The following is a 23602-nucleotide window of genomic DNA, read 5'->3' as shown; positions in this document are numbered from 1 at the left end:
AAAATATCTTCATATGTATTGAATGTGCGTGTGTGTGTGTGTGTTCGTTCTAAGAGGCCTACCCCAAAGGTACCTAACCAGTGGGTCAGAGTTTTCACTGGGTGTCCAACAATTCATAAGTGTACAAATTCTGCCTATAAGTTTGTACATAATTTGGCACTCCCATCTATAAACAATGACTTGGTTAAGCAAATTTATATGTATACAAATCAAAACTACACACAATAAAAATGAAGTTGTGGGTTCTGAAACTGAGGCTCAAAAAAGTGAGGAATAAAAAGTCAATTGCTGAACACTCTGTATTAAATGGCATACATGCACAAAAAACTTCTCTTCCTCTCCACTGGAAAGTCTGATCAGCATTTAAATATTTAAACATGAGCTCGCCTATCTCACGTTAATAGAAACCTTGGAACAGCTATCTCTCTCAGCAGACGACCGCCTAGCCTGGAGGCTCGCGGTCAGGCAAGGTACGTCACGCGCGGAGGCTGCACGCAACGAGGAGGTGGTACAGAAAAGATCGAGGCGGAAGCAGCGTCAGCAGCAGCAACAACAGCCATCTGCCTTCACCTGTACCAAGTGCGGCAGGGATTGTCACTCCCGAATCGGACTGCACAGCCATTCTCGGCGGTGCAGATAGACTCTCGGGAAGCTACGCCATCGTCTCTCGAGACGGACGGCTGCCGACGACGACGACGACGACGACGGAACAGCTATCACCCTTCCCTGCAACCACCTCCTCTCCTTCAGCTAAATTGTACATATTAGCAACACAAATCCATTTTCCATTCATTCCTGAATGCATTACAATATGATGCCTCACCTAATCTCAACATACTATCTATTAAACTGGATACTACCTACTAAATATTTCTTACATCAGTCTCTTGTTATAATGTATCCTCATTCTTACCTTTCTCATCCAACCCCCCATCATTCTCTAATAGTTTCCTACCTCATCTCTCTCTTCCTCTCCTTCAATTCTTTCTGAACATAGTCACCAAGGAGACATGAAACATAAATTTGATCATACTGTATATATAATCAAAACCTCATCCCATTCCCTTTAAAAACCATTGCTCTTGGACTTCCGACCAAGAAGGAGGCCTAGACAGATACGCCGAGTCTCCCTTAACAACTAAGAAGGAATACAACTACCTCAAAACTGGAGACAACCAGAAGTTCCAGAAAATCAAGCTGCACGGAAGTCCAACAAAGATATGAAGAAGAAATACTCATCTAGACAGCGCCACAATGTGGTGAAACAGGTTGTCCTGTACTGATGAATCCCTAAGGCTCCGCTGTTTACAATGTAACAAGAACGACAACTCTAAGACACAGAGGCAAACAAACACAAGAGCCTATCAAGATGAGGAGACAGAGAAGTGTGGCCCAAAAGGGGGAACAGGTCAAGGTTCCAGTGGGAGAACTAAGTGACGAGGAGAGAACCAACCTAACGGATGAGGAGAGAGCCAACCTAACAGACCAAGAATTCAAAAGATTGTTGATAAAGATGCTCACAGGCTTCACAGAAATGCCTGAGTATGGCAAATGCATAAGGGAAGAAGTGAAGGCTATGCTAAGTAAAACGAAGGAAAATCCACACAAAACCAATGGTGAAGGGAAGGAAACTGGGGTTCAAGTCAATGATATGGAACATAAGGAAGAAAAGAACAGTCAACCAGTACAGAATGAGGAAATAAGAATTGAAAAAAATGAGAAGAGACTTAGGAACCTATAGGTCAACTTTAAACATGCCAACATCCGAATCATAGGGGTGCCAGAAGGAGAAGAGGAAGAGCAAGAAATTGAAAGCTTATGTGAAAAAATAATGAAGGAAAACTTCCCAAATTTGGCAAAGGAAATAGATACACAAGTCCAAGAAGCAGAGTCCCAAACAGGTTTGACCCAAAGTGGACCACACCAAGAAACATCATAATTAAAATGCCAAACATTCAAGATATAGAGAGAATCTTAAATGCAGCAAGAGAAGAGCAGAGAGTTACCTACAAAGGAGTGACTGTAAGACTATCAGCTGATTTCTCAAAAGAAACTTTACAGGCAAGAAGGGACTGGCAAGAAGTATTCAATGTGATGAAAAGCAAGGACCTACAACCAAGATTACTCTATCCAGCAAAGCTATCATTTAGAATAGAAGGGCAGATGAAGTGCTTCCCAGACAAAATAAAGCTAAAAGAGTTCATTATCACCAAGCCATTATTACATGAAATGTTAAAGGGACTTATTTAAGAAAAAGAAGATCAAAACTATGAACACTAAAATGACAACAAACTCACAACTATCAACAACTGAATCTAAAAAATAAAAACAACATCCAACTAAGCAAACCAGAATAGGAAGAGAATCATAGGTATGGGGATCATTTGGAGGGTTATCAGCTGGGATGGGGAAGGGGGAGAAATGGGGAAATGGTGCAGGGATTAAGAAGCATAATTGGTTGGTACAAAATAGACAGGGGGAAGTTAAGAATAATATAGGAAAAGGTGAAGCCAAAGAACTTATATGCACGACCCATGGACATGAACTAAGGGGGGTGGGATTGCTGAGGGAAGGAGGGTACTGGGCAGAGGGGAGCAAAAGGGAAAATAATTGGGACTACTGTAACAAGATAATCAATAAAATATACTTAAAAAAAGAAACCCCATTGCTCTTCTATCAATTCCAAACTTTCAAAACATTTGAAGACTGCCTAAATGATGCTGTAGGAGAGAGCCCTCTATACACTTTTCCAGACTTTTGTTCTATCCCTTTCTCCCAATTATTATAGTGTTCTTTTATTTCTTCAACTTCACAAAGTACCTTCTTTTTGAATCTTCAAATATGGTACTGTCTCTATTGGAACAAACCACATCTATCTGAGTAATTCCATCCAACCCTACTATCTATAAATTTTCACTTCTACTTTCTGAACTCAGGAATGGAACAGAAAACATTCTCTGTCTCATCTTTTGCTGAACTATATATTCTGCATAAATAAATGACCTTGAAGAACTTTTTTTTTTTAATACTACAGTTACAATCACAAAATGAAACAAAGATACTTCATGAGAAGATTGGTCTAGAAGGTCTAAGTATCATGGCTATAAAGGAGAGTACAAAATGCAATAGTAAAATGCTATTACCTAATTGGCAGCAACAAAGAGACCGCGTAGTACGTTCAGAGACAAAAATAAGTTGAAATATTAATATGATCCCTTATTAATATGCATGTTCCTAAGGAGAAAGAACATTTTAAATTTAACTCACAAGTTTTTCTTTCTCCAGTTTCTGCAGTAAACTCTCCATGTTACTTCCAATTCTTGTCTTTTCTACAACTTCATAAAGACTGCAATACATTCCATTCTTCAAAACTAACATAAGAAAAAATACATAGTAAGTATTCAAATTTAAGCCTGCTTCTTTTATTTCAGTAAAATTATAATTACTTTACCTTCATTTGAACTGAAGTATGCTTCCTTGTAAAACAGTGCTGGAGGAATTTTCTGTTTCAGATGATCGATACTCATAACTGTTTCAATATCTAACTTCTCAGGACTGAAAGAAAATTGAAAAACCATATTTCATTACCTGTACTTTTAACTCCAGCAATGGTTCTCTCTCTCTCTCTCTCTCTCTCTCATCCTCTCTCTCCCTCTCTATTTCTCTCTTACACACTCACACACACACAAATATCTTGCTGGAAAATGAAGAGCATATTTATTAATACCATACTTTACTTTAAAGAGGATTTGATATTGGAAGTCGAGGTACACAAGTAAATAGAAAGATAACCTGGCAGTATTACAAACCTTCCAACTTTAAGCCTGAATCTAATTCTATATGCCAATATTACTAACCACATAAGATATAAAGTTATCATTTTATTAAAGACAGCTCAAGTATATACTGTTAACTGTTAACACAACCATCAAATATTTTTAAAGGCCCATAATGTTTACTGTGGTGGTAGCAAAGATAATTTTAGACCTTTCTATTCCAACATGTTACACAAGACTGAAACAGCCTATAAATTTAACTTAACTTACCACATCAAAGCTGTCCCCAACAGAGAACTGATTACTTTTAAGTCTATCACGTTCAAATTGCTAAATGGGCACTTCTGGTCAAGATGGAGGCATAAGACACACATCACCTCCTCACGCAACCATAGAATGAATTATAATCAAGAGTTCAAAAGCAAATAACAACAAGAATTGTCAGAAAATCAAACTATATGGAAGTCCAACAACCAAGGACTTAAAGCACATTTATCCAGATGGATAGTAGGGGCAGAGTCACAGTGGAGAGGCGGTGTGGCTCAGACAAGTGGTGGTAGCAGAATAGAAAGTCCCACATTCACGAGTGGTGAAAAAGTTTGGGAGGGAGACCCTGGGAGCAAGCAATCTCTGCCCCAGGCCAGACTGCACAGCTCAGGATTCCAGCACCGGGAACATAAACTCCCATTACCTCTGACTGTAAAAACGAGTGGGGGCTGGAGCGGTGTAAGAAACTGCCGATTTTTACCCCTTAAAGGGCCTGCTTGGTCTTAGAATGTATGCAAACCCCAAGGCAGCAACTGGAAGGGCACCAATCGCATACAGGAAGTGGGTGAAATGACTGGAAACTAGGCAAGTGCTGGGCAAACTGCCAGAAGCCAGGCAGCAGAACTGTTCTGTCTCCAAGTTCCCCACCACAAACAGAGCCATAAAGCAGTGAAGCAAATGGCCCCACACTGACAACTACCTAAGGATCTGCCCCACACAATTTACAAGTGTCTTTGCTACATAGGGCATACTACTAAGACAGGCAAAGAACTGGCAAGAAGTATTCAGTGATGAAAAGCAAGGACCTACAACCAAGATTACTCTATCCAGCATATCTATCATTTAGAATGAAAGGGCAGGTGAAGTGCTTCTCAGGAAAGGTAAAACTAAAAGAGTTCATCATCACCAAGCCATTATTATATGAAATGTCAAAGGGACTTACTTAAGAAAAAGAGGATCAACACAAACTCACAGCTATCAACAACTGAATCTAAAAAAATACCAAAACAAAAACAAACTAAGCAAACAAACAGAACAGAAACAGAATCATAGATATGAAGATCATTTGGAGGGTTATAAGCTTGGAGGGGGAGGGGTCAAAACTGGGGAAATAGTGCAGGGATTAAAAAGCTAATTATTAGGAACAAAATAGATACGGGGATGTTAAGAATAGTATAAGAAAGGGAGAAGCCAAAGAACTTATATGCATGACCCATGGACATGAACTAAGGGCAGGGTTGCTAGGTGGAGGCAGGCAAAAGGGAAAAAATTGGGACAACTGTTAACAGCATAATCAATAAAATATACTTAAAAAAACAAATTATTAAATGGAAAATATATCTAACTAGGATAAAACACTGAAAAATCACTTTTAAAATTTAAGTTCACTACAAACAAGTTTTATGCCATAAATGTGTATGACTTTTTAGCCCATCCTCAAATCAAGACAGAAAAGCAAAGGGCTCATTTTGTCAATTAAGTTTTTTAAGATATCAAATCAATATTTTTTTAAACAAACCAACATTTATACCTAAGTTCTTACAGACAAAAGTAAATTTTAAATATAAGGGGAAGAAAAGCAAAAGAGCAAAATTGCTGTTTTTTGTTTTGTTTTCTTTTTTTTGCTATATAGCATACTTACAGTTTGATAGGCAAAAAAGCACGAGTGGCTGACCTCAGAGAAATATAGCACAAAAGTTTTCCTTTATTTAAAAGCTGTCCTTTCCACAACGTGTAGTTAAATTTATCTAAATTTAAAAAAAGAGAGAGAGAGAGAGAATTCTTGGCAGCCCAGAAGCAAATACATGTTTACTAGAAATAAGGGGAAAAATATCTACAAACAAGATTTTGTAGAACAACAAAACAAAATACTTGACATTTCTATTTTTAGGAGAGTTCAAATATTAGGATTTTTGTTTAAGCTATCACTTCCCCTACAAAATTATTCCAACTGCAAAGAATAACAAATTTGTCTAAATGTCTTCATTTCAGAAAGCTGAGAAGACACTATAGTTACTGCATTCTTATTTCTCCCAGAGGAGACTATATTAAATCTGGTTACCTACATACATCCCTACAATGTCTCCTCTCTTGTACTCAATCTCTTCTCATGTGGAGAAACCTGACCTAAACTTCTGAGAAATTTAATCCTTTTAAAAGGCTGAGTTGTTAAACTTGTTTTATTTTTTACCATTATCAGTCACAGTGCTAAAACCTTTTGGTCTATTTACAGTAGAAGTAGCTTCTTAAAGGAGACTTTATGCTTGGATGACCAAATGTTGATACTATATCATAACATGACCTTACCCTCCTTTTCAATACTTTGCAGTCTCCCATTCCTTATAAAAATGAAACAAAGCACTTAACTTTTTACGACCTGCACTTACTCTTTTGATTTAGAAAACAAAAGGAAAGAATCTTACCTGTGTTTCTATCTGCATTAAAGCTGTTAGATCTACAAATAAATTAAAAAAAAAAAAATTACTAATTGCTAACATAAAAGTTAACATTCAGGACCTTAAGTGCTATTTTTAACGGCATACTGTACTATATAAGAGAATGAAAGCCTCTCTCCAAGCAGGAGGAACCAGTTAATTACTTACTATAACATTTTATAAATCCAAGTCTACTTAGAGGAAAAAAAGTTACTTCCTTCACTTAATTACTGTATTTGCCCCAAATTAAGGGACCGTTTGCCCCAAAACTATCCATCAGGAGAAAGTACACTCCATTAAGGTCTTTGTCAACTACTTTCTTCTGGTGATAAGATTCGAAGAAATGGCCTCAATATATATTTAAGTATATTCATTCATCATTCAATAAATATTCACTAATATTCTAAGGTAACAGATGGACTACATGGATGAATAAGCTCCTGACTTCATAGTTTATAACTCGAGGGAGACAGACAACAATCAGAAAGGTAAGTACATAATTTACCAGCTGATGATGGTTTTAAATTCTAAGGGATGAAAAGAAAAAGACACTAAGAGTACAGGGGTTAAAAAGAAAAATCAATATGATTGCGGGAGAGGGGGTGGGTTGGGTGGGGGAGAGAAATTAGGGGAAAAGGGGACAACTGTAATTGAAAAACCAAAATAAAAAAAAGAAAAATCACAGAAGACCTCACTGATAAGGTCATCTTTTAAGGAGAGATCTGAAAGAAGTGCAGGTGTAAATTATGCAGCTAATTGGGGAAAGAGAGGGAACAGCAAATGTAGAGGCCCTGAGGCAAGATGACATTCAAGGCACAGCAAGGATGTTCAATCAATGCTTGTTTTAAATGCTATAAAAGTCAACAGCTGGAATCAAATAGGAAGCAAAGAAAATGAATGGACAGTCATTATTCTTGGGAGCATGACCTCATAATTGTTAAGTGATGAGTGCCTTTTGAAGATCACTGCTGAAAGACACTATAGTAAATGTATTATGAAGATAATAAATGTAAGTCCACACATGCACACACACAAAAACAGAACTGTCTGGATGTTATATGAATCCATACTTGTGGCTATGGATGGTTTCCAGGACCAATCACTGATATGAAAAAAGTGCTGGATCTCAAACTGAAATGAACACAAGATGATTTGATCTGGAAACTGATAAAGAGGTCAATCTCAAAAATGTATAATATGCTTTATGAAATGTGGCTTTTTAAAACAGCAGTATTTCTAAATTAATAGATATCATACATGACTCTGAATATGGACACTCAAAGTAAAAATAAGTAGATATTTGACCATTTCACCTATACTCTTCTAAGTTTATTGTCAAATCTGTTGGTTCTCGAATAATGTGGTTCCTAACCAAGTTGTTTATGGAAAAAAATGTCTTTGTTGTCTAACAAAACTTCTGGTCTTGGTTCTCTACCCAACAACCCTTTCATGCTGATACCTGCACAATCAGTCACATGTCTCTCACATGACAAACAAAGGAGATTCGGCTTTCAAACAAATTGCTTCTCAAACAGTTTTCCAGAATGAATTAAGTTCAAGACTCAAGGTTCCACTGTACTTATTTTTGCCAAGACATTTTCTGGAATAACCATATGGGAATAAAAAAGGGGGAAACACCTTTGTATTTGGTCACCTTATATTAGAGGTTATAATATAAGGTGCTTAGCTCTGAGTAAAATCAGAACCACCTGGGAGCTTTTAACTACTAGTACCTGAGCTACCTAATAAATATTTGATTTAGTTGGTTTGAGGTGGGGCTGGGCATCTTTAGTAGAAACTCCCCCTTTCTAGGAGAACTAGTACACAAAATTTCACTTTTAAAAACTGCATTTATTCAACTATGCAAATTTTCAATATCAAGGAAAAAAGAGGTTAACCAGTGAGGTTCAAGTAAATTTGAGTTTGTATTTTCACATAGTTTAAGTATCTGTCCTTCAGATTGACCTTTTAAATCACCACGAACATTTATTTATCTAATTTATTTCAAGGGAATAAAATGGGAACAAAACAAAGTGTTCCTTCTAACGAGGCAGTCCAGGACATGTAATATAATATCATTCTGAATGTCTAAAACTCCTAAACCTTACCTTGATGAAGGTATAAACTTCGCAGGTTGTATATCATCTTCATAAGTAAAAGACACAACAGCATATGGACACACATGTCTTGGTCTTCGCCTTAGCTCATCAAAGCCATACTCATAAAAATAATACTAAAAATAAGAAATTGCAAAATTAACTTCTTTAAGAAGGCAAAGAGTGGAAATCTTCTATTCATCTGCCTGATTTTTGAGAAACATTAACTCTTAAATGTGCCTCTAACAGAAAGTATCTTTAAACACTGTTTATCAATTTAACTGATATAATTTGTACTTTATTTTATGATATAAAATATTCTGCACATATATATCAGATGCCAGGATACTAATAGATATTGCAAAAGTTTACTTCTGAAGAGCTGATCACTGGGAATGTGGTCTACAAATTTCCTCATAAGAATGTTATAAATGGGGCTCCCACATCAGCCCAAAAAAGCCAATTTGATACAAAAAATAAAATACTAAGGACACAACTTCAACTAAACCTACTATGTTGTTCATCGTGTCAAAAAAAAAACATCTGACTCTAACTAAAGACAAAGCAGCAAAAGGGAGGTGGAAGAGATCACAAGCATAGGTGACAAAGGTAGCTGATCTCCTACTACCATCTGCTTTTCCCTTTCACCTAGTCAAAACATTCATTAGATCAGGGTTTTGTGACTTGCAGATTTAAAAGTGTGTCCCAGTTTACAAAGAAGGCATTGTGCTTCCAAGTCCATTCCCTTGGGATACTATTGATTTCAATAATGTTGTTGTTGCTCTGAAAATGTTTGGAAATATCAAGCCAGTTTAAAGTTCTTCTAGAAAAGCCAATACTTACTCTATAGTTGTATCTCATACCTACCAATACTACTACTGTCCAGAAGATAATCAAATGAGTCAATCCAGATGACTTTGGTAAATATAATTTTTGCTAAAAGACCCCCAACAACAGGTCTTGCCCACTAAGATTCCTCAAAAAGAAAGGAGCACCCTGGCTAGTGTGGTTCGGTTCTTCGGGCATCATCCCACAAAACAAAGGTCGCGGGTTTAATTCCCGGTCAGGGTATGTGCTTAGGTTGTGGGTTTGGTACCTGGTCAGGACATGTATGAAAGGCAACCAGCTGATGTTTCTCTCCCTCTCTTTCTCCCTTCCTTCCCCTTTCTCTAAATAAGCATGTGCTCAGATGAGAATAAAAAATAAGTAGAGGAAGAATAAATTTTATTTTATGTAACTAAAGTAATAAAGAAAAATAATAATTTCCAAGGAGATTAGCACCACTACTTTTCACATACATTTTTTTATACATTTGTTAAAAACAGTAACATTACTTCATAGTCAAACATCCTATAAAAACATAAAGACTAAAATTCATCCCTAGAACACTTAAGTATGTGTAGTTTACTGTATATCAATTACATCTGACTAAAGCTTAAAAATTATGTTTGCATCTTTGAAAAATTTTAATAAAAGTAGAAAATATCTATCAAATCAATAGTACAAAACAATATGAATTAAGGTGTTTCAAGGCGCTTCAACTCTGTCTTGAAGGATGAATAGTATTTTATAGGCAGATCTTCCTAGGCCAAGAAAAGCCAAGGCTTCAAAATGAAATGAGGTGTGTTGAGGGCAGATCTCTCTCTCTCTCTCTCTCTCTCTCTCTCTCTCTCTCTCTCTCTCTCTTTCACACACACACACACGGAGGTAACAGTCTTCAGGCAGGGTAAGCTGAGCTAAGGAATCTGAATATTATCTCTAAGTCTATGTTTCTGAGCTATCTTGGAAACACTGAACAAATAGCAGTGAGAGACTCTGGAGTCTGGCAGTCAAATGTGAAAACCAGAGTCTAGACTGGTGTGGTGGCAGAGGGAACCGAAAGTGAGACATTTTAAAGGATTCGGTGACAAAAAATATCATCAGGTCATAACACTAAAATGGATTCAGGTACCTACCTGAGTAAGCTCATAGGCTCGGTAAGCCAGAAGTGATGTAATTCTATTGGCATTCTTTGACACGTGACATTCATGCTTTGGTGTTGGGTCTAACGCACTTTTATTTAATGAAGATTCCAAACTTTTTACACCCATAGGGTCGTATATACTTTTTATTTTACCCTAAAATAGAGAAAACCTTTAAAGTCCACCCAAACCTAATAATTGACTAATGAAATTTCTCTGATAGAATACTTCCTTGAATATAGATCTCCCATAACAACAGTTTTCTTCCTTTAATATCTGGTACTAAATAACACCCAACACTTTTCACCAATATTGAAGCAGAAGAAAAAGTTAACTATGAAAATAAGTGTTGTCTGAATTTGTTCTGTAACAAAGAAATAAAAAAAATTATTGACAATATTCTTCACTAGCCTAAATGGCATTACCAACCTATTACCCTCCTTTCTTCATTCTATTCTTTGGAAAGGAAACCAAACTCTGAAGTATAGTAAGTTTACATCAAAGATGGCAAACCATTCAAAAGTATCTTTATACCAAACACAATCAAGCAGTTTTTTAATTAAATCAAACTTCTAAAAGCAGGCAATTAAAACCCAAATGAAATGCTGTCTTTGATATATGAAACATAAAAGTTGAAATTACCTTGATTATTTTAAAAATAATAATATCACCCACTGCTCCAGCTTCCAAAGGATTAGCTTGTAATAAATCAGCATACCTAGAAAGATAGATACCTAGTAAAGAGAGAAAATTTTTTAAATTTGAATTTGAATAAGGACAAGAATACAAAAAAGTAAATATCTAATCTAATGAGATAATATGACTGACACCTTTTAAAAATGTAATGACAGTTAAGACAGCTAATATTTAATCAAAGCAAAAATAAAACCAGAAGAAAACATGCAACTAATCAAATTTTTCAAAATTACTAGGACTAGACTAAGACATTTAACAAAAAGATAATTTTTTTTTTTCTATCAATTTGGAGCATGCAAAAATCAGAAACAAAGAATAAAACTGCTTCTACATCACAGAACCTAAAATTAGTCTCCTTTTCTGGGAACATGACAATACATACATAAATTTAATTATAAGGACTGTAGCAAAATTAGATAATTTACTTTAAAATGGCAACTTAATAGTAAATAAATGAAAAAAGAAAAGATTACCCATGGAAGGACTGCCAAGAATTGTTATTTTGGAGTGGCCCACCTGTAATCCTTTTTCACATATGCTTTGAACCTAAATAAACAAAATACTTCATCTTGCAATCTTAATACATGAAAAGTGTGAAAAGATAATTTGTAAACTTGTTTTAAATCAAATCTAAGCTTCTATGTATTTTGCCCATTATATTTTTTATATATGCCAATTTATGACTAAATATCAACGTGAAACTGGCTTACAATTCCAACGTAACTATAGCTAAAATCCATTTTTGTTTATGCTAGATGTGACAGATAACTTAGAATTTATGTCACTCATACATAAACATATCCTTTTAGAGCGAATCACAACTAGCCATATGTTTAAAGAGAAAGTAATTTCACCTAAAAAAATCTTCAATTAAAGGAGAAAAAATAGTTCCCAACACATACAATCAATAATATGGGAGAAAATCTATTTTAATAAAGGAAAATTATTAACTATCGAGCACATTCTAGGGAAAGAAAACAGATTTGGTCAGAAAAAAAAAATAACGAGCACTTTTGAAAAACAAATCCACAAAACAAAGAAATACCTTTGCCTTACTAAGTATTTTCTACTTACACATCAAGAAAATGTTGTTTATAATTATCAACTGTACTACTGAATAACTAAAAAATTAGTACCTTACAATGGGAACATCCTAAAATTGCTTTTTATAAAAAGGGGTCACTCACCTGATATCGATCAACCATGAGAAATGCATAGTATTCTGAAAGTTCTTTATCTAAACGGCCATCAAACTTCAATTCTCTTCGCTTTTCTGTAAACTAAATAAAATTAAACCTATAACAACTCTGTAGCATGTGTTTACATTTTCTAAGTTTCAGAAATTTTATTTCTAAAAAATTCCAAACCTACCAAAGAAGAAATTATCTGTACCTGTAATTTCTACGCTTTCATTTTTCTCCTGTTTTAATTGGTTCTTTACTTTTACAATAGTCAAATAAGCAACTAGTATTTATCAATTTTAACTTAATTTCTATTAAAATGTTACCACTTCAACTCTCCCATAGATTTTTAAGTTCATGTTTTAGTTACCTTTGGATCTTTCATTTTATTGAATGTGGTGCACTGTACAGAGGAAATGGTTTAATAAATCTCTGTAAAATGTCCAACTTCTTAACTATGAACTCAATTAAGACAAGAAAAAAATGTTCCATTTTGTAATAAGTGTATTCTCAATGCCAAGTACATAAAACGTGCTCCATACATATTTCCAGGATGAAAGAGTGATTTGGTCTAAGTACATCTGAACTGAACAGTTTAGAAAAAAATGGCTGGTTTTTGCTTTTAGATGAAAGTAGATATACATTAAAAATACGTAGCCCACGTCTAATAGATTTAATATATGTAGTATGCAGATCATTGCTGATCTTCAATAACATAATCAGAGATCTATAGAGTAAATTTTCATATAAAATTAACAAATAATCTCTATCATATCATAAAACCACACTAAATTACCAAAGTTTTCATTTTTTCTTAGAGCCAGTAAAATAGGGATCCTTTCAAAGTTAAATTCTGGCAGCACTGGGTTAACCAACTTATAAAAGTACAAAAATAACAGTTTTTCATATACATTAGAAAGCAATATATACATCAAATATGTGTAAACACCTTATTTATATTACTTCAGAACGACAGGTTGGCTTTTCCTAAATCAAAACTCAAAAGAATATTCTAATACATACATGAAACATAAATTCACTATCTAACATGCTTTACAACTGTTTCCCTTTGTTCATACGTTTTCACTAAGAATTTCAGCTAATAATAATATAATCCAATCATCAGGCAACAATTGGGGAAAAGATTAAGCATATCTGAAAAAAGAATACACATTTGACTTCATTATCTTGCAATTTAGACATATTGTATGATTAGAAATTCCGTTTAATTAGCATGTACTTGAAAGAGCAATAAACCTTGTTATTAATTTACAATTAAGTCATTAGCAATAAGCTATCCTTATGCATAAGATTCATTTTTAATAAAAGAAGTTATTTTACATAACACACATTAACAGCAGACCACTGTAGTAATTTATCAACATTTGGGGGGAAAATTGTCATTTAAAACTTGTTTTCCTTTCCATAATTTGGCTTTCCTAAAAACTTTAGCATTTTTAAAGAAAAGGAAAGTAAAACAAATTCCAGGCTACTAATTGAGTCTGCAGATTCTGACAACAATCACAATTCAAAACATACCTCCTTTTCCAAAAGCTCATTATGTACCAAGCAAGCACGTTTGTAGTTGAAATTTGTTACTGAGGTTGGTTCAAGGTAAGATGAATGGAGAATATTTAAAACATCTTCAAATTCACGAGATCCTGGAGTTAATGGCTGAAAAAGTGCTAAAATAAAAAATATTATTAATTTTAAGGTTATTCCATCTTAAATGTAGTTTCTTATAATTTTGTGGGCTTTTAAATAAAGTTTTAAAAGGTTTTAAGATTATCTTACTTAGTGATATGCAAGAGATACTTATTGATTCACTTAAGAAAAATTAAAATTAGTTGCCCAAACTGACGAGTTCCTTCAGCAATGAGCACCTGGCATTACATATGCAGATGATGTTATAATTTTGCAAACCGTAGGCATGCCACATTAGGCAACCTAACCAGCTTAAAAGACTCTCATAAGAACCTGCCCATATACTCATCTCAATTCCTATTTATGTTACACTGCAATAGTGGATCATTTATCTCACCAAACTAAATACTTATACCCTCAATGATAAAGCATAAAAACATTTAATAAGATAAAGACAATAAAATGATTCTATTTGGTGTTTAGTACAAAGTTAGATATGCTGCATCCACTGGCACCTTGTATTACCAATATAGAGTGGTAGGACATTTATTATGAAAACTCAGTGAAAAGATGTGGCGATACAGTCAAACATGAATGCAAATATCCTAACTAGCATTTTCTGGCTTTTGGAGACCCTGGGTAAATTAATTACATAACCAAACATAAACTCAGTTCTCTCATCTGTAGAATAAATATAGCTATCCTAGTAACTACTATATGCCACACATGCCACATGAAATGACACATAAAAAAGTTCTAAGCACAGCATCTGGCACAAAGACAATAAAGGTTTTTACTTTCCACTCCTCCAGCTATTCCATACCCTTTTAATTTTTAAAATACTTATGTATCATTCTTGGACCAGTGGATTACTGGTCTAATAACCTTAAATTTCCACTTTATGTATGAAATAGTTTAAGTTCCTACTAAATTTCAAATATCAAGTACATATATAAATTTTCCCCAACCCAAAAAGGAACCACTTATTTTTTCACTGTAGATAACTTATGTTATACTTTATTACTATTCTTTCAAACTACTTATAGAGTCAAGAAATGGCACAAACAAAACACTTATGAAAAGTGTTCTCTTACACATCCTCTTAAAAGTTACTAAACAGCAGCGACTAATATGTTTTTATTATATTTTCTATAGTTATTATGGACATGATGTTAAATGATAAATTCATTCATCCATTAATCTACCAAGCCACATATATATTACAAAAGTGTTTGTAGCCTTGACTGGTGTTCGTGAGTTGAGTGTCATCCTGCAAACCAAAAGGTCACTGGTTCAATTCCCGGGGTCAGGGTACATGCCTGGGTTGCAGACCAGGTCCCCAGTTGGAGACATTTGAGAGGCAACCAATTCATTTTCTCTCCTTTTCTCCCTCCCTTCCCCTCTAAAAATAAATTAATTAAATTAAAAAATATATATTTTAAAAAAGCATTTGTAAAAATGTAGCTTTCAATGATAGAATGCATGTTGTACAAATGGTTACTACTGTGGAATTACAGACTAAACATATTTTTGAAAATAACATCAACATAGTTATAATGCAATAAAGACACTGGGAGTTAACTGGGGGAAAAAAGTAGCACTCAAAACCACCCTGATTTGTACTACATGAATATCCTCAGTAATCTATTGATTATAAGCTTTATGAAAGCAATACTGTATATACCTTGCTCGTTACTCTGTCTTTACCATACCAATAGTCAGAACTATGAGCACCGGCCCCAAATTGAATGACTAAGTGAGTAAAGGAAAATGAGAACACTTTGTCAATTGTCTTAAAAAAAAAAAGTAATTTTAAATTAGGTCTCATATAGTCAATAATTCAGTACTACACAAAACAAAATGAAAGCTCAAAAGGAGATATACATTCTCTAAATTCAAATTTGTTCAATAGAATGTGGTAGGAAAACTTTTCTGCAACTGTCCAAACTAGAAAAAAACTTGGCAAGAAAAACAGCATGAGGACTAGTCTTTACAAGCTTTCACATCCAAAATGAGCCAAGCATGATTTTAAACTACCATATGATTTCATTTATATGTGGAATCCAATGAACAAAATTAAAAAAAAAAAAAAAGAAAAAGAAAAAGCAACAAACAAAATAGAAACAGACTCAAAGATACAGAGAACAGACTGACAGCTCTCAGAGATAAGGTGGGTTGGGAGGCTGGGTGAAAAAGGTGAAGGGATTTAACAGAAAAAAAAATAATAATAACCTCAGACAGACACAGACAATATAGTGATTACCAGAGGGGGAAAAAAGAGTGGGGGATGTAGAAGAGGGTAAGGGAGGGATTAAATGGTGATGAAATGAGATTTGACTTGGGGTGGTGAACATACAATACAAAATATAGATGATATATTATAGAATTGTGTAACTGAAACCTATATAATTTTATTAACCAATGTCACCCCTATAGAGTCAATATAAATTAAAAATAAAAAAACAATGCATTATTGATTTGTATGTTTCTAAACAAGTGATTTCAGATCTCTAAAATTTACCCAAGTATCCCATGGCTTCAAATTTCTTGGAAATTTTACAAGTCTACATAAATTTTTTTTTAGTTAACCTGCCCCAACACTATTTCCACCATCAATCTAATTATAAGTGAAATATTAAGCATTAAATTGTGTAAATTTATATAGCAATTAAAATTCAAGCCTTGGCTGGTGTGTCTCAGTGTACTGAGTGCTGCCTGAGACCCAAAAGGTCACCAGTTAGATTCCAGGTCAGGGCACATGCCTGGGTTATAGGCAAGTGGAAGGCAACCCATCACGTTTCTCTCACACATTGATTTTTTTCTCCATCTCTTATTCCCTCCCTTCCCCTCTCTCTAAAAAATAAAATAAAATAAAATCCTTAAAAAGTTTCTAGTCTCAAAAAGTATTTAACATTTGTTTCATCCCAAAGCAATGTCCTAAAGAGTCAATTATACACAAGTGTCAATGGGGGAAAAAAAAAAATCTTATGAATGAAAATATTTAAAAAGGTACAAGATTTAACAATAAACCATGTCTTGGGTATTTTACATTTCAAATGCCTCAGCTGGTTTTTAGACTAGTTCAGCTAGAGTTTTAATTTCTTTTTCTTCCCAATTATCACTTCTACAAAAATAAAATTATGCTCTATTTTTAAGGATTCAGGTCAATGTGCCAATAATGGTAGTTTAGAAATTTAAGCATTTTGTTTTGAATGTACATTCCCTGGTGGTCTATCTTGTCCTTAATAATACTTTCAATACTAAATATACCCTGATCAACATATTATGTTGTTTCTTTTACAGAAAATATATATACATCATAATCTTAATTATCGCCCATTTTTTGAGGCAATAAACAACCCTGTGACTTCAAATGGGAAACCGTTTATGTATTAATCATTCATTTCAGAAAGTCAGTATACAATATATTGTTCTCTGGATTCTGACAATTATTGAGTCTAATAATTACTGGGTCATTACTACTTTTCAAATATTGTACTAAGAGAGGTTTACATACATAACATCATCTAATCATCAAAGCCACCCTATTTAGTTCATTATACCCATTTCACAAATGAAACTGAGTAGCTAAAGTTAACATGCCCAAGGACACACAGTAATGAATAGTGCAGCTGGCATTCAAACTCAGGATGTCCAGAACTCCAAATCTTGTATCCTGAACCAGGAAAAAAAAAAGTTATGTCTATAAGAACTCAAACTAGTATTTCCAAGAACTAGAAAAGTATGTATTTTTCCTCATTTTAGAACAGGAAGTCATATAGAACCCTTATAGGAAATTAGCTATAAAACAAAAAGAATTTGATGCCTAAAATTATGCTATTTCTACCCTCTTATGTGTCTTCTCCCAAATCGCTTCTATTTTTCGTTTTAATGCATGTAACAGGGCCAAAAGCCATACATCCTTTTTTTGGTTTATAAAGGTTAACAGCAGCAGCAACAATTCTTCCACACATAAACATAATTTTACTTATGTATTGGACCTCTGTCAAGTGCATGTCAACCGAAGGGTTGATTTCTGGTAATTCACAACCCCATCGACAAAAGTGATCATAAATGTGTTTTATAGGATTGCAGAATGGATTTACAAAGGCACTTGGAGATTTATAATTCAGATAAGGAAACATCATATCACAGAGTCGGAACTAGAATCCAGGTCTCCTGACTCCCAGTCCGATTACCATTAAATATTTTTCATTACTGGGAGCATATAAAACATACTCAAAATTTAATGTTCTATTTAAACAGTTGAAAAAGACATAAAATTTAGGTCATCAAATAGTTCCTTAGTCAAAGGAACAGTTTTCTCAATTACCTTTACCAATGTATTAGTGTCAGTGCTGCTCTTTGTGTTTGTCTATATGTTAAAAATAAAAACTGATTATATACATATACATAAAAACAAGCTTAACTTTTAAAAGATGGACCACTTATCAAAACATACAAATGGACAATATGAACTATATATTCCAACTTAAAGTAACTAATTCATGGAAGAAAAGGAACTAAGAGGCTGGGGATCACATGTGGTCTGCAATTATCTCTGAATCCACTTCTCTAAAGCCTACTAGTATTAATGATTAAAGTATAATAAATATCCATTTGTCTTATAATTTCCTTTAAAAACCACTTTTCTTCAGTCTAATAAAATTGCTACAGACACAGTACTTTAGGAATGGTGTTTCATCTCTAAACCAATGTTGAACATACTGTAGAATTAGGAATGGCAGATCTGTGGAAACAAGTACAAGTATGACACTGTTGCCTTTTTTTGGACTAGAGACTAGGTCAAAGAAAACTTTACTTCTATTACCTAATATTTACATGCACCTATCAAACATTTTAGGTGGATAACTGGATTCTGCCTACTTTCCTTCTTAGGTTTACTGCTATGGAGGGAAATCTATGGGACTTAGAACCCAGTCATTCACATGTAACTATTCAAACGCCATGCCAATTTCCTTAAGGAGACTCTGCTCCAAAGTCCTCAAAAAGACAACTGCAAATTTTGTGGGAAAAGATGGGAGCTCGGGAGAAGAATTAGCCACAGACTAGACCAGTATGGATGCCGGTGCACCAGAGCGAGGAGTTAATTTGTGAGACACATGCATGAGACACAGGCACATGAGCAGTTAATCTTGTGCCCTACAGAACATTAATGAAAAAAAAAAAAAACATTTTATAGAAAATGATTTCCCAAGAACTTTGGAGAAAGAAAACTGTATCAAATACAATGATCGTTTTGATGACTTACAGTATTAGATTTGAGAGTAAAAGAAGGCAATAGTGGAACACCTACTAACAAAATGCAATTCTACAATTTTGTTAAATGTAGAACTGTGACTCTTTACTATATTAAATAGCCCAGCCAATAAATAACACAACATACAATGAGTAAAAATTTACTCTTCCAGTCAATAGGTAGGTCACTTAATTTGTCAGTACTGGCTAAATACATTAATTTTAAATGAACATAATCTCAATTCCCAAAGATAAAGACATGCTAAATAAACATTTCTAAATTTAAGAGGTTAAAAAACCACTTTTTTAATATAGGTCAGATCAAAACCTAAATAAAACTCATATTATAAAAAAGAAAATGTTTGCTATAGTTTGAGTAGTGACCTCTGGGCCATCTATGGGACTGGTCAGGGCCTATTAGGAACCAGGCTGCCCAGGAGGTGAGCTTGAATGTAATGCACTTTAATAGTCCAGAAACCACACCACACCCCTACGCCCCACCCCACCCCCGCTGACTGATCCATGGAAAAAATGTCTTCCACAAGACCAGTCCCTGCTCTATACCTAGGTTCAAACTCCAGCTCCATCTACTATCTGTGTGTGACCTTGGGCAAGTTATTTAACCTTCCAATACTTCACTTTCCTCATCTATGAAATGGGAATAGTACCTACCACATAGTATTGTTGAGATTTAGTTAATACATATAAACTACTTAGAATAAGCACTATAAAGTACTTGTCAATATTATTCATTAGAAGGGCAGTACTTTGGATGTTACACTATGGTCAAGACCAAGAAAAGAACTTTCTAAGTCAGTGCATTTACTTTTAAGGTACCAAAAATATTCAAGTCCTAATCTTAAATTTCACTGGAAAAGCATAGCCACAAGAGAAGGTTTGCCATATTAAGAAATGAATGCAACAGAACCTTTGATATTAAAAAGTTCAAGCAGGTGTCTACTAAAAATGATCATGACTAGTAGACTTAGATGTTCAAAACTAATACCTAGCCAAATCTTATACCTTTCAAGATTTTCAGGAGATGATTTTGAAATGAAATGTAAAATCAGCAGTATCTGCTGCACTGTTTCTGATAAAGCATTTTTTTTTAAATGAGAAGTTGAATTTTTCTACTATATTCTATCACCAAGCACCAATTGCTCTCTGCTTAGATAGGATAAAGTCCATGGTGGTAAAATAGCTGTTTATTTAATTTTTAAAGGCTCTATTTAAATTGTTGTTGCACTATTTGAATACCTGCTGCTCAGTGTATAAATATTTAGACAAGTTAAAAATTACTCATTTTTACTAAACATGGAAAAAGTCCATTGTTTTATATTTTCCTTATACACAACCTCCCTGACAAAGAGAAAGGTAACAACGATTTGCCACTAAGTGAAAATGGAAAATATAAATTTTCCCCAAGGGGGATCAGACTCAGGAGAGAAAACAAGTTTCATATATCCTAATTTCTCAATTATATTACATTTAGTGCAGTCAAACACAGCAGTTTCACAATTTATCTTATTAAAAAGACACAAACATTGTGCCTTTCAACATGTCCTAGTGCCTTCCCTCATTTCAAACCAAGCTGTGAGTTTCTAGGCCAGTTTTCTGATCCTATTAAAAGGTAAAAGGTGGTACATTATGGTTTATGATGTGCCATAAACCATATTTTGGACACTTAAAACCTAAAAATAAATGGACTTCAAAATTTTATCAAACTAAAAAAAAGTTCACTCCTACCTCATAACCAGAGCCCATCTGAATGTACTTCCAACCTACTATCAACTGATAAATTAAGCTGGGCATCTAAGTTTCCTCAAATAGACTATAGATCTAAATCAGAAGAATTAAGCACCTCTACAAGCATCCCCTTGAGCCCTAAAATATATTACATTAACTCATTTAAAAGATATTTCTAGAAACGTTCCTCATGCTGGTGAACAAAAGGTAACTTCACCTTTGTCACCATGGTTTCTAACAAGGATTTCCTTCGCTTTGTCATCCAAATTGAAATTAATAGTTTGCTTTATGTGTATCTAACTGATAAAAGACGAACAATTTCAATGGTGCAAATGGAACTGGTTGTGCACACTGGAAAGAAGCACATGCTTCATTCCACATCCTGAGTCTTTACTAAGATTCAAATTAGAATTAAGTTTTCTCAAAATGAAAAAAAGAATCCCATTATTTTCCAAAGCAAATCATGACAAATTGAACCACGCAGTAAATCAAAAAAGAGACTTTAAATTGTCTAAATCCAGAATATCCCAAATCACAGGATAGTCAAAAATAGTACTATAAAACAATAATTTTGATTTCCATTAAATTGTGTCACAATATGGCATTAAGTTTAAAAAAAGGAAAATGTAGTTCATGTTAACTTCTCCCATATTGGCTCCAAAAATCAGACTGGACTTTTTTTAAATCTTAAGTTCTCATCTGCAATATTAAATTGGTGTTTCTTGGGCACAAGCTAACCTCTCCCTATTTTTTTCCATAGGGAAGTTACTGCACCAAGGACCTACCTTCCCATTCTTCTCAAATACAATTTAAAAATACACTAAAGTTTGGATTTAAAAAGAGAGACCTATTTAATCAAACGCTTCAAAAATAAGAAAAATCTACATGGAAATGAAGTGTGATGGAAAATAGCAGTGTGCATGGATCACATCTAATGGATATTTCTAACAAGGGAAGACGCTGACATCCAGCAAATTTCAAGTAGATGCATAGAGGTGAAGAATTTCCACAGGGAGAAGCACTTGTGATCCTCTGAACAATGGCCTGGGAGAAAGCTCCAGAATCCATGGCCACGGGCTATTTCCACAGTGAGACTTCTCAGAAGCATCCTCAGGAGGACACATCAGCTTTTCTGCCTTGAGGGGTGGGAGGGAGGGGCGCCGAGCACCATCTTTCCTCTCTGGGAGCTGCAGCCTTACGGACAAGCTTCAAACCTGAGCTACTTCCAACTTCCACGGGGAGAGGGGGACCAGGGGAGCGTGGTTCCACCGCTTTCCTCTCGCACCAAGCGCAGCAGCTGGGCAGCCGTGACAGTGAGGGGAGAGGCGGCTGGCGCTGCATGCGTGGTTACGTGTCTCGCTTGGGTGTGAGAAGAGGAGACAGATTCTAATGAAAAGATGGAGGGGAGAGAGAAAGAGGGGTTGGGGAAAAGGGGAAGCACCACCTTTCTTTTCTCTGCTCTTCCTGGGGATCTGAAAAATCCTCCTAAAAGGTCTTTCGGGCTCTTCCGGGCCTTTGAGGAGAGCGGCCGCGCCCGCCTCAGTAGAGTCCTGAGGCTGCTCTTGGCTGACGGCCGCCGCGGTCTCCTCAGGCCCGGGACCGCCGCTGGGCTCCGTGATGCTGAGGCCGCCGCCGCCATTTTGTGGGGAAGATTCAATCTCCGGAGGCGCCAGCTTCATCTCCTCGTCCCCGCCACCGCCGCCACTTTCGCAGCTCGAGTCTGTCGGCGTAGATGCTTCCGTCTCAGCAGCAGTCGCCATCATACCGGTGTGAGGAGCCCCGGGAAGCTTCTGCCAACAAGGTCGACGGGGGTGGGGGGGAGGGGCGGCAGGCCGGCGTCGCCGCCTAGTTGCTCTCAGCCCACCCACCCCCTTCCCCCCCGTGGCGATGGGCTGCGCTCCCGATCCAGGAGCCTCTCGCGGGCCCCAAGGCGGGAGCTCGAACCGTGCCGTCCAGCCCCAGGAACCGCTCCTTTCTCGTGCAGTTCTTCAGCCAGCCCCCGCCACTCAACGTGCTCGCGTCTGAACCGTGAGGAGGCGGTGTCAACACGGACCGCTCCGCCAATGGGGGTGCGGCACCCACTTCCGCGGGTGCGGGTAAGACCGCGCCAGGGGGCGGAGCCTGGGCGCGCTAGAACCCGCCAAAAGGGGCGACCGCAACGCCCCGCGAGTACCTCGACGCCGAGGCTGTATGCGGGTTGAATGGCCTTCCTGAAGAGTAGCTAGCTCTGGGACCGCACCTAGTCGGCGCAGCAGGCCAGGGAGACTCGCCGCCGTGACCGGTAGAACAGGCTTCGCCTATTTCAGAACAAGATTACCTCATTGCTGTGCACGAGTTGCCACGGACTCAAACAATGGGTGTGGGATGATGTCGGCATGCTTATAGAAGCCCATACAGGAGATAGGAAAATGGGCTGCACCACAAGAGCCTCAAAGCCTAGGGCAAAGCCTCACCCGACTTCAGCGACTTCAGCTAGGTGCCTTTCCCTCAGGATCTTGGTCTTGCACCTTTGCAATAGAATATTACAATCGGCCCCCCTTC

At 36.0% G+C, this 23602-nt stretch overlaps 1 protein-coding gene across 4 annotated transcripts in view; it reads right to left on the bottom strand.

The window, feature by feature from the left end:
* The window catches only part of TASOR (transcription activation suppressor), a 50873-nt gene extending 27827 nt beyond the window's left edge, over positions 1-23046 (bottom strand). For 3 of the 4 annotated variants that reach the window (XM_090283998.1, XM_090284000.1, XM_090284001.1), the window contains exons 1-11: positions 22506-22885; positions 13952-14097; positions 12419-12511; positions 11705-11777; positions 11178-11269; positions 10530-10691; positions 8587-8711; positions 6467-6498; positions 5686-5791; positions 3452-3555; positions 3268-3371 (exon numbers count right to left, since the gene is read on the bottom strand). In XM_090283998.1, coding sequence (XP_090140124.1) covers positions 3268-3371; positions 3452-3555; positions 5686-5791; positions 6467-6498; positions 8587-8711; positions 10530-10691; positions 11178-11269; positions 11705-11777; positions 12419-12511; positions 13952-14097; positions 22506-22824 — 1356 coding nt within the window. In that variant the 5' untranslated portion in view covers positions 22825-22885. Of the gene's footprint in view, positions 1-3267; positions 3372-3451; positions 3556-5685; positions 5792-6466; positions 6499-8586; positions 8712-10529; positions 10692-11177; positions 11270-11704; positions 11778-12418; positions 12512-13951; positions 14098-22505 lie in introns of all 4 variants that reach the window. The other variant, XM_090283999.1, reaches the window with a different exon arrangement.
* Between the last annotated feature and the right edge of the window lie 556 nt (positions 23047-23602).

Source organism: Furipterus horrens, unplaced genomic scaffold (genome assembly GCF_987537825.1).
Source record: "Furipterus horrens unplaced genomic scaffold, mFurHor1.1.pri manual_scaffold_7, whole genome shotgun sequence".
Classification (NCBI taxonomy): Eukaryota; Metazoa; Chordata; class Mammalia; order Chiroptera; family Furipteridae; genus Furipterus; species Furipterus horrens.
The sequence above is the reverse complement of the archived record's forward strand: the minus strand, read 5'-3'. Positions and strand labels throughout refer to the sequence as shown.